This window comes from Asterias rubens, chromosome 13, assembly GCF_902459465.1.
Source record: "Asterias rubens chromosome 13, eAstRub1.3, whole genome shotgun sequence".
Lineage (NCBI taxonomy): Eukaryota > Metazoa > Echinodermata > Asteroidea > Forcipulatida > Asteriidae > Asterias > Asterias rubens.
The window spans coordinates 6,012,405-6,022,750 of NC_047074.1; the positions used below are offsets into that span (position 1 = coordinate 6,012,405).

A 10,346-nucleotide genomic window follows, 5' to 3' on the forward strand; every position below is an offset into this window, starting at 1 on the left:
TGCACTGGCATTTGCAGCATGCAGCAAGGGTTATGGCTTGAACCTTTACAGCTTGGTTGGTTCTTTCATTACACCTATCCGTTTTCGAGCTTGGTTATGTCTGTCAAACCAACAACCGGATCCATTGCTGTTTCCTCCTCGTTCACTGGAAAGTGTTTCTGATTCAAAGGTCACACCATGACCTGTATTCCCAGGTTTAGTAAATGAGTCGTTTTTCCAGTATGGCAGCTTCTTTGCACAGTGTGTGTATTCACTGTCTGTAATCCCATGCCAAATACACACAGGTGCCTGGCATCAAATAACACGTTCGAAGGCTGTGAAGTCAGATTATATACGCACTGCAATGGCTCGGTCAGTGAAATCTCACAGGGGACATAATTCTCAGTGAGGACCATGTAAAAAAAGGCATTTTACGCCCTCAGTCTGTGTGCTGCTCCGCAAAAGCTAGTGCCAGTTACACCCGACCAGTGCAGACCGGCGTGGCTTCAACGCTGTACTGCAGTTACAGTGTAGCCCATGAGTATTTTCATTTGTGTTCAAAACTTGATTTAAGTTTTTGTCTTTTCTTTACAACACACATGTACACAGTATGTACTTTCTAAGAATTATTTTGTGTATTTTCTATGGTTATGAATCAGTGTTACATTTTAATTTTCACAATTACATGTATAATCCATGACAACAATAACCCGTTACTGAATTGAATTGAATTGAAAACTCAAGTATTAAAAGAGCAATATTCATTTTCATAATCAGTATGAAACTCACCACATATAGATGCAACTGAACTTGTTAACACCACTCGTTTGACAGTGGAAGACAGGGCACATGCCTTCAAAACATTTTGAGTCCCCTCTACAGCTGGAATGATCAACACACTTTCATCTTTTGGATTTTCTGTTGGGAAAGGACTTGCAAGGTGGAGAACAGCATCACAATCTTTCACTGCACTGATGATTAGAAATTGGTACACAAAATACATGATTGATTTTATTTTTAATGACAAAGCAGACATGTACAGTTCTAAAGGGATTTTTAGGTTTTAACAGTACATTGTAGACTGTTGGCGAGTATTACAAATACCTCAGGACCCATAAAAACACTGAAACACTAGTCAACAAAATTAATGGTTTATTTATTCAACAATATTAAATTAAAAAAAGAAACCGGCAGTAAAAAAAATTGAATTGCTGTCTTAAGTTTACAATTATTAGTCTATTACATGTAAATACAATAAAAAGATATTTACATGTAAAACGATTAACAAGCAGAAAACATGCACAAACGACACAAGACCCCAAAAGCACCAGGGCAAAAGACCCCAAATTGCACAAAAAACAAAGAACAGTCCCTAACCAGTCAAACAACACTTAAAGAAAAAAAAAGAACAAAAATCAAAGACAGCAAAAATAAACAAACTATTGGATAAAGATGTGATTTAAAAGCCGACATTCACAGCGGTTGAATTCCCGACAAGAGGAATAAAACAAGCTATTGTTTGTTGATGAGGTTAACCAGGTATGGAATAGTGCTTAAGTCTTGTAGCGGTTAGTGCGGCATCTGATAGCAGACAACTGGTTAGAATTTCTTAAGTTATTATTCCTCCTTGGAGGAAGCCATCCACTGTGAATGTTGGAGTTCAGCAAAGTGTTCCCAAAATTAAGGCTGAGCTTTTCAAGCCTAGCAATGACAGGTGGAATTTGAAATGTCTGGCAGATTTCACTATATGGTTTAGAGTTAACGGTGTCAGTAGAAAGAATAATGCAAAAAGCTTTCCTCTGCAGCCCCTCAAGGCACTCGCTTTGTGATTTAGTCAAACCACAAAACCAAACAAAAGGAGCCATATTTCAGAGTGGGCCTGACATACTGTATAAAAAATGGTAACAAGGTCAGCCCGAGGGAGAATAAAACAATTGAGCATGCGAAGAAAGTAAAGTTTCATGTTGAATTTGGTACACATACTTCCCAACCTGGGCAATCCACTTCAAGTCTTCTTGAACAAGAATGCCTAATAATTTAATACAATTAGCTTGTTTAATAACAGAGTCACCAATATGGAAAACAGGCACGTCCATTTGTGTTCTATGAAAGCATGAGATCATGACTTGACACTTACTAGGGTTAAGTTTCATGATCATATTATCAACTGACCATGCGTCAAGGCAGTCAAGTTGCTGCTGCATGAGAGCGGTTTGAGGCGCACTATCATACAAATGTACATGTACATGTAGCTTTGGCACAAGGTCAAGTCATACTTGTAGTGAGAAACATCAGGCGTACAAGAAATAAGATCATTTACCATAACCAGCAAAGCGATTGGAGCTACCGGTATCTTAGTACCCTGCGGCACCCCAGCCTTAAAGTTTCCCAAGATGAAATTTCTCCATTTAATCTAACAGCCTGGGTTCTATTGGATAAAAAACAACAGATCCAAGGGATTATACATGGTCTCATGCCTAAGTCAATAAATTTACGAACAAGAATGGTATGATTGACTCTATCGAACGCTTTGGAAAAGTCAGTAGCAAAGAGACTTGTCAGTACCTTAAAAAATGTCATCCATGATTTTCACCAAACAATGTGTTGTGGATAGGCCTGCTCGTGAACCAAACTGCTGAGTATCAATGGAGTCATTGATGTCCTCAATAATCCATTTCACAATAAAATCTTCAAAAACCTCAGCGAACATGCGAGTGAGAGATATTGGGCGCAAATTGTCTCTATTCAGTGGTTGGGATTTAGAAACGGGAACAACATTATAAGCAGATTTCCATATATCAGGTGCCACCCCTTCATGTAAAGAACAATTTAAAATTTCAGTCAGAGAAAAACACAACTGATAGGCCTAAGCAAATTCATGAATAAAATGGGGCGGAATACAGTCTGGTCCACCGCACTTAAAAATGTTCAGTTCTTTGAGTTTCTTATACACATCTTGCGCTGACACTGTAGGTGGAGGCAAAGCTGATGGTAAGTACATGTTTGATGGCAGCATCCTCTGAAGCTATACCAGGAATGGAAAAGTTGCTCTCAAACCATGTTGTGAACAAAGACGGATTATCACTGTGTTTGGCTAAAATGCCCCATTTCACACTTTTTATCCAACATGTTTTGTGATTTTTCAAATCAAGGATTTATAAGAAAAGTTGTGACTGGCATGACTGGAAACACAAATGCCCTGCAAGCCAGTCCATTTCTGGGAATATGACAAATGTAAAACAGAGTGCAATTTTCCCCCACAAATAATCTAAGCCAGTGTTGTGCAATGTTGTGCTGAGGATCCAAAGACCATTCCACAAACAAAGACCAATCCGTACACCAAGTTTGGGGATTATATGACATGTACTTCTCGAGATATTGCTCAGACATGCCTTTGTTTTAGGCATAAAAATTTTAGGCATAAAATTTATTTTTGCGTATAGTCCTACATCGACAGACCTCTGGGGGTGGGGGGATCTCAAGACCAATCCACTAACAACGACAAATACACAAACCAAGTTTTTTGTTTTCTAATTGGTAAACATGGAAAATTGTTATACCTCATTCATAACTACCTCACACAGTTTTGCTATTCCTATTGGTGGAGAGCGCGTCACGTGGGTGTGTATAAACCTTTGTTTATGACCAGTAAAATGTGTTGAAACATGGGCGTGACACGCGAGCTTGCACCTGTGCTTATAAGACAGTTTCTTCATTCCTACTGGTCCAGAGCAACGGCCGGGACAGTTGTGCCACATCACGCGACGCGCACAGCATTCCCTTATAAGGAGTTGTTTACCCGAGGGCGGCGGAGGGCCTTACCACTTCATAGCTGGAGGGGTGTTGTGTTGAACAAAATCATTGAACAATTATAATTTTTGCATTTGTTTTACTTTTTGACCAAAAGTGTTGATGTTTTTTGACCGAAAAGGTATTTATGAATGGGAATCAAAGTGTGTTGAATCGGTTTTCAACTAGTGGTTTAAACCCGCTGAGGCCTGGTTCTTGATAATTTACCTCGACTTCGTCTGGGTAAAATTATCAAGAACCAGGCCTCGTTGGGATTAAACCACTTCACCACACATTGATTCCCTTAGTAACAAACTGGGAAGTTTGATTGGTCGAGAACCTACACGTGACGTGCAACAAATATGCTTGTTACATGTATACCTCGGTAACAAACTGTGAAGTTTGATAGGTCGAGAACCAATCATGTGACACGCAACAAAAGCACATGTTACATGGCTTGACGAGCCGGGTAAACACGAAAAGTGGTTGATCGTTCCCGACGTTGGTCGATTTCCAGCAGCGCTGTGTACGAAACAATCGCGGGTTCGAGGGAATTGTTTCTTGTTCGTCTGCTTATTAAACAATGAATAGTCCGTCGTAATAATGTTTTAAGATGACAACAGAACTTTGAGAAGAGGAATAACAATTATACAAAGTTATAACAAAACATTTGTTGCCATTGTATCTGGGGTCCATGGGTTTTGTACACCCTCGGTGGCAAAGGGCACCCTAGGCTTTGCCTCGGGTGCCATTTTCCCCCTCAGGTGTACAAAACGCCATGGACCCCGTCACAGCGTGCAACAATTATGTAATGGTATAATGTACCACGGCTGCACAGCACGGCGGGTATACATGAGTGATGTTAACCGGTGTACATCACCTTGAGCGTTCCCACCGCTGGTTGATTTCCATCGCTTAGTACGAAACATCCGCGGGTTCGACAATTTAGCGTGACATCCCGCTAGTTTACACATTTGGATGAGGGAAATAAAAACTCGCCATGACGAAGAGTCAGACTACCAGAAAAACTTATCGTCAACACAAGGGGGGAAACATGAAACAACACTATTTATTGGGAAATGATGCAGCTATAGACTGATTTCCGTGTTTGGGATTTCATTAATCTGTCGATTTGTTCGGAATTTATGTGAATTTCGTGCCGCGTCACAATCTATTTAACGTGTACTTAAGGAATAGTATGGCAACTCGGCACCGAAAATGACGAGTCGTCTGCTCGCAACAAATTTTAAAACATCTGTAAAACAGGTAAGAATGACGCAATGGTGACGTCAAGTATTGAAATAACTAAGTTAAGTTATAAGCTACAATTTGGAGTGTAATGTGTAACGATGGACAATGTTTAGTACAAGATTATTTCATTCAAAAATTTGTGTACAAACCTTATGGGAATAGGGCCGTAATAAAAAATAATAATAACTAGAGATTGTGAACAATCTCAAACTAGAGATTGTGATACTGAATCGAAATGAGCTTTAAAACCAGAATTAAAGGTCAACATGGCATCATGGTCATTATTTGGAATAAATTTAACCAATGTTAAAAAATCGGTTACAAAAGTGTAGTTCTTGAGATATGATCCAACTTCCGGTTGACCCGGAAGTAAAGGTCAATACTGGGTCACGGTAACTCAAGCTCGATTTTGAATGCCCAAGGAGTCTATAACTGAAAAAAGTTGAAAATCGGTTGTGCAGTTCTTGAGATATGGTCCCACTTCCGGTTGACCCGGAGGAAGAAGTCAACTTGGGGTCACGGTTTTACAAAGTTTATTTTAAATGCCGGAGGAGTCTATAAGAGTAACAAGTTTGAAAATCGGTTGTGTAGTTCTTAAGATATGGTCCCACTTCCGGTTGACCAGGAATAGAGGTCAAATTGGAGTCACGGTTGTTCTAATTTAATTTTGGATGCCTAAGAAGACTAAAACTGAAAAAGATTGAAAATCGGTTGTGTAGTTCTTAAGATATGGTCCCACTTCCGGTTGACCTGGAAGTAAAGGTCAACATGGGGTCACGGCTAGCCAATGTGAATGTCCAATGTCAAAGGAGTTAATAACCAAAACAAAATTGAAAATCGGTTGTGTAGTTCTTGAAATAAGGTCCCACTTCCCGTTGACCCGGAAGAAAAGGTCAACATGGGGGTCATGGTTTTCAAAGTTAATATTTAATGCCTAAGGAGTCTATAACTGAAAGAGTTTGAAAATCGGTTGTGTAGTTCTTGAGAAATGATCCCACTTCCGGTTGACCCGGAAATAAAGATCAACATAAGGTCACAGTTTTCAAAGTTAATATTTAATGTCTAAGTAGTCTATAACTGAAAAAGTTTGAAAATCGGTTGTGTAGTTCTTGACAAATGGTCCTACTTCCGGTTGACCAGGAAGAAGCGGTCAAAATGGGGTCACGGATTTTCCCCAACAAAATTGAATGCCTAAGGAGTCTATAACTGAAGGAAAAAATTTAATCGGTTGTGTAACTCTTGAGATATGGTCCCACTTCCGGTTGACCCGGAAGTAGAGGTCAAATCGGGGTCACGGTTACCCAATGCAAATCTATCATGCCTAAGGAGTCTATTACTGAAAAAAACTTTGAATTCAGGCCGTTCACTTCTTGAGATATAGTGCTGTAAAGAAAAACTCATTAAAGCTTCTAATTACCATAAATTATCACGTGATGACGTCACAGTTTTAAAATTGTGTTTTTCGTACTAACAAATTTCATAAGGTACACGATGGTAAGTAACTTACCCCAATCCAATGCCTTTTACAAAAACCCTATTAGAACGTACATTCATGTTAACGAAAACCCTGAACCATCATAGGATTCCAATGTATGCCTATTGGTTGTGTACAAATCCATTGGAGTATGTCCAGAACGAAAAAAAAATACAAGGATGCCAACATCAGGACAGCATCGCAGACTCCCCTCAAGTAAGTCCTCAATCCAAACAGGTCCACACTGTATTGCAAACACCCATAGAGACAGTGTACAGCAACATGAAAGCCACTGCACCCAGTTTAGTGACTACATCCAGAAGTACTACGTTGTATCCATGACGCCAAGATTTTAATTTATTCGTTAATGATAGACGTCCCTTGATTGGTTTTAATGGACGGAAAACATTATTTTTAGAATCAGTATATTTTTCAACACAAAATATCAAATTTAGGAAAGAAACAGATAAATTATTTTGAAGTTATTAAGTTTTTGACCATTTAAATGTTGACATTTGAAGAGCCATTGTGTTTGTGCACAGACACAAAACGTGCAAAACATGACGTCATCCGGGATTTAAGGCCATCGAATAGTTAAACAGTACCCAAAAAGTATAAAATTGAAAAATAAATTACGATCGGACGTATAGTTTTTGAGATATGGTGGTCACAAGATTGGCTATTTAAATATTCACGTCGTTATAACTTAGTTAATTAATTAATTAATTTATGCTAACTACATTTAACTGTAACTTCAAAACCTATGCTTTAATATGGTATAGCTTTTGACTCTTTTATACTAGGCCAAGTATGACTTTTGGCTTTAACTAAATGCCCTGGTTAAACCTATGGGCTTTTGACGGATACAAATAATAATAATAACAAACTAGACATTAGGTGTTTGTGAACAAACACAAAGCTGTTCCGTGTTCTTTTGCTTGGATTATGTGCTAAAATGCACATAAAAGGTTTGAAAATGCTGAATAGTGTCTTGAGTTATGGTGCCACTTCCGGTTGACCCGGAATTAGAGGTCGACATGGGGTCATGGTAACCTAAGGCTATTCTCCAATTCCCAAGGAGTCTCTAACTGAAAACAGTTTGAAAATCGATATTGCCACACTTTGGGTTGACCCGGAAGTAGAGGTCAACTTGAGATCACAGTGTTTCAAAATGTATCTCCAATCCCCAAGGAGTCTATAACTACAAACAGTCTAAAAATCGGCTGTGTACTTTTTGAGATATGGTCCCACTTCCGGGTGACCCGGAAGTAGAGGTCAACTTGAGGCCACGGTTTTACAAAGTTTATTTTCAACGCCTTAGGGGTCTTAAGTTGAAAAAAAGTTAGAAAATTGGTTGTATAGTACTTGAGATATGGTCCCACTTCCGGTTAACCCGGAAGTAGAGGTCAATTTGAGGTAAAGTTTTTTTGCACTTATCTCCAATCCCCTAGGAGTCTATAACTACAAACAGTCTAAAAATATGCCGTGTACTTCTTGAGATATGGCCCCACTTCCTGTTAACCCGGAAGTAGAGGTCAACTTGAGGTCACAAGTTTTCAAAGTTTATCTTTAACGCCTAAGGGGTCTAAAACTGAAAAAAGTTTGAAAATCGGTTGTATAGTACTTGATATATAGTTCCACTTCCGGTTGACCCGGAAGTAGAGGTCAACTTGAGGTCAAGGTTTTTAAAGTTTATCTTTAACGCCTAAGGGGTCTAAAACTGAAAAAAGTTTGAAAATCGGTTGTTTAGTACTTGAGATATAGTTCCACTTCCGGTTGACCTGGAAGTAGAGGTCAACTTGAGGTCACGGTTTTTCCAAATTAATCTTCAATCCCCAAGGAGTCTTTATTTACAAACCGTCTAAAAATCGGCCGTGTACTTTTTGAGATATGGTCCCACTTCCGGTTGACCCGGAAGTAGAGGTCAACTTGAGGTCACGGTTTTTCAAAATTGATTTTTAACGCCCAATGGGTCTAAAACTGAAAAAAGTTTGAAAATTGGTTGTATAGTACTTGAGATATAGTCCCACTTCCGCCGGTTAACCAGGAAGTAGAGGTCAACTTGAGGTCACGGTTTTACAAAATTAATCTCCAATCCCCAAGGAGTCTATACCAACAAACAGGGTAAGAATCTGCCGTGAACTTCTTGAGATATGGTGCTACAAAGATTTCCCAATTAAATATGCAAATGAGGGTCACGTGGTTAATTAATAAATAAATTTAAGATTTGTGACATTTAGAATTAAGATTAAGTTCTACGCTTCAATTTGATATATGATTTAACTCTTTTGACCTTGTGGTTTGGGAGATTAGGAATAAACAAAAAACGTGTACAAATGCAATGGGGTTTTAGGCGGAAACAAAGAATAATAATAAAAACAATAAAAATCTAGACGAAAACATAACCTGTTCCGACGGTAGGTCGGAAACAGCTAATAAAAATCTTAACAAAAACAATAGCTGTTCCGACCAGTACGTCGGAACAGCTAATAATAATAAGAATAATAATAATAAAAATAAACTAGACATTAAGTGTTTGTGAACAAACACGAAGCTGTTCCGTGTTGTTTTGCTTGGATTATGTGCTTAATTGCCCAAGGAATCTATAACTGAAAAAAAAGTTTCAAAAAAGTGTTGTAGCTCTTGATATAAGGCCACACTTCCCGGTTGACCTGTAAGTAAAGGTCAACATGGGCTCACAGCAACCAAAGACTAATCTGCAATGACCCGGAAGTAAAGGTCATTATGGGGTCAAAGTTGTTTCAAACTAATCTTGAATGCCCAAGGAGTCTATAACTGAAAAAAGTTTGATAATCGGTTGTGTAGTTGTTGAGATGGTCCCACTTCCGGTTGACCCGGAAGTAGAGGTCAATTTGGGGTCATGGTTTTTCATAGTTTATTTGTAATGCATAGGAGTCTTAAACTGAAAAAAGGTGAAAATCTGTTGTATAGTACTTGAGATATGGTCCCACTTCCGGTTGACCGGGAAGTAGGGGTCAACTTGGGGTCACGGTGTTTCAAAGTTTATTTTAACGCCTAAGGGGTCTAAGACTAAAAAAGGTTTGAAAATCGGTTGTATAGTACTTGAGATATGGTCCCACTTCCGGTTGACCCGGAAGTAGAGGTCAACTTGAGGTCACGATTTTTCCAAATTAATCTCCAATCCCCAACTACAAACAGGGTAAGAATCGGCCCTGTACTTCTTGAGATATTGTGCTACAAAGATTTTCCAATTAAATATGCAAATGAGGGTCATGTGGTTAACTAATTAAGAATAAAAAAAATACATTTTAAGTAAAGCTTATGTTCTAAGCTTCAATGTGGTATAATAAACGCACTCTTTCGTATTATGGTTTTGGATATAAGGCTTAAACAAAAATGTTTACAAACTAAGCTTTGGTTTTCTTCCATTAAATATTTTTACTGGTCAATAGAGGGCGTATGTAAGATGATTGGTCTTACTATCAACATCTCCTTTTTTCTAGTCAAATGTTCAGTTTTAAAACAGGTTAAAAATCGGCTCAGTACTTCTTGAGATATGGGTTACAAAGATTTCCCAATTAAATATGCAAATGAGGGTCACGTGGTTAATTAATCAAGAATTTAAAAACAAAATTACATGAGGAATTAAGCTTAGGTCCTAGTCTTTAATTTGATAAATGATATTCAACTCTTTTCAAGTTATGGTTTAGGAGAATAGGCTGAAACAAAAAGCGTTTACAAAATTGCTATTGCTGTCTTCCATTAAATATTTGTTACTGTCACTAGAGGGCAGTATGTAATATGAGTGGTCTGTATACTAGAGCAGATGTTATTACTAGTCAAATGTTCAGTTGAAATGTTTATCTCAAAA

The 10,346-nt window shown here is 38.3% G+C and overlaps 1 protein-coding gene across 1 annotated transcript in view; it reads right to left on the reverse strand.

Annotated features, from left to right (window-relative positions):
• Window positions 1-2,222, reverse strand: part of LOC117298659 (NADPH-dependent methylglyoxal reductase GRE2-like) — a 42,504-nt gene extending 40,282 nt beyond the window's left edge. The window contains exon 1 of the mRNA XM_033781975.1: window positions 769-2,222. Within this exon, the coding sequence (XP_033637866.1) occupies window positions 769-1,015 (247 nt within the window). The 5' untranslated portion in view covers window positions 1,016-2,222. The remainder of the gene's footprint in view (window positions 1-768) is intronic.
• Window positions 2,223-10,346: the final 8,124 nt, after the last annotated feature.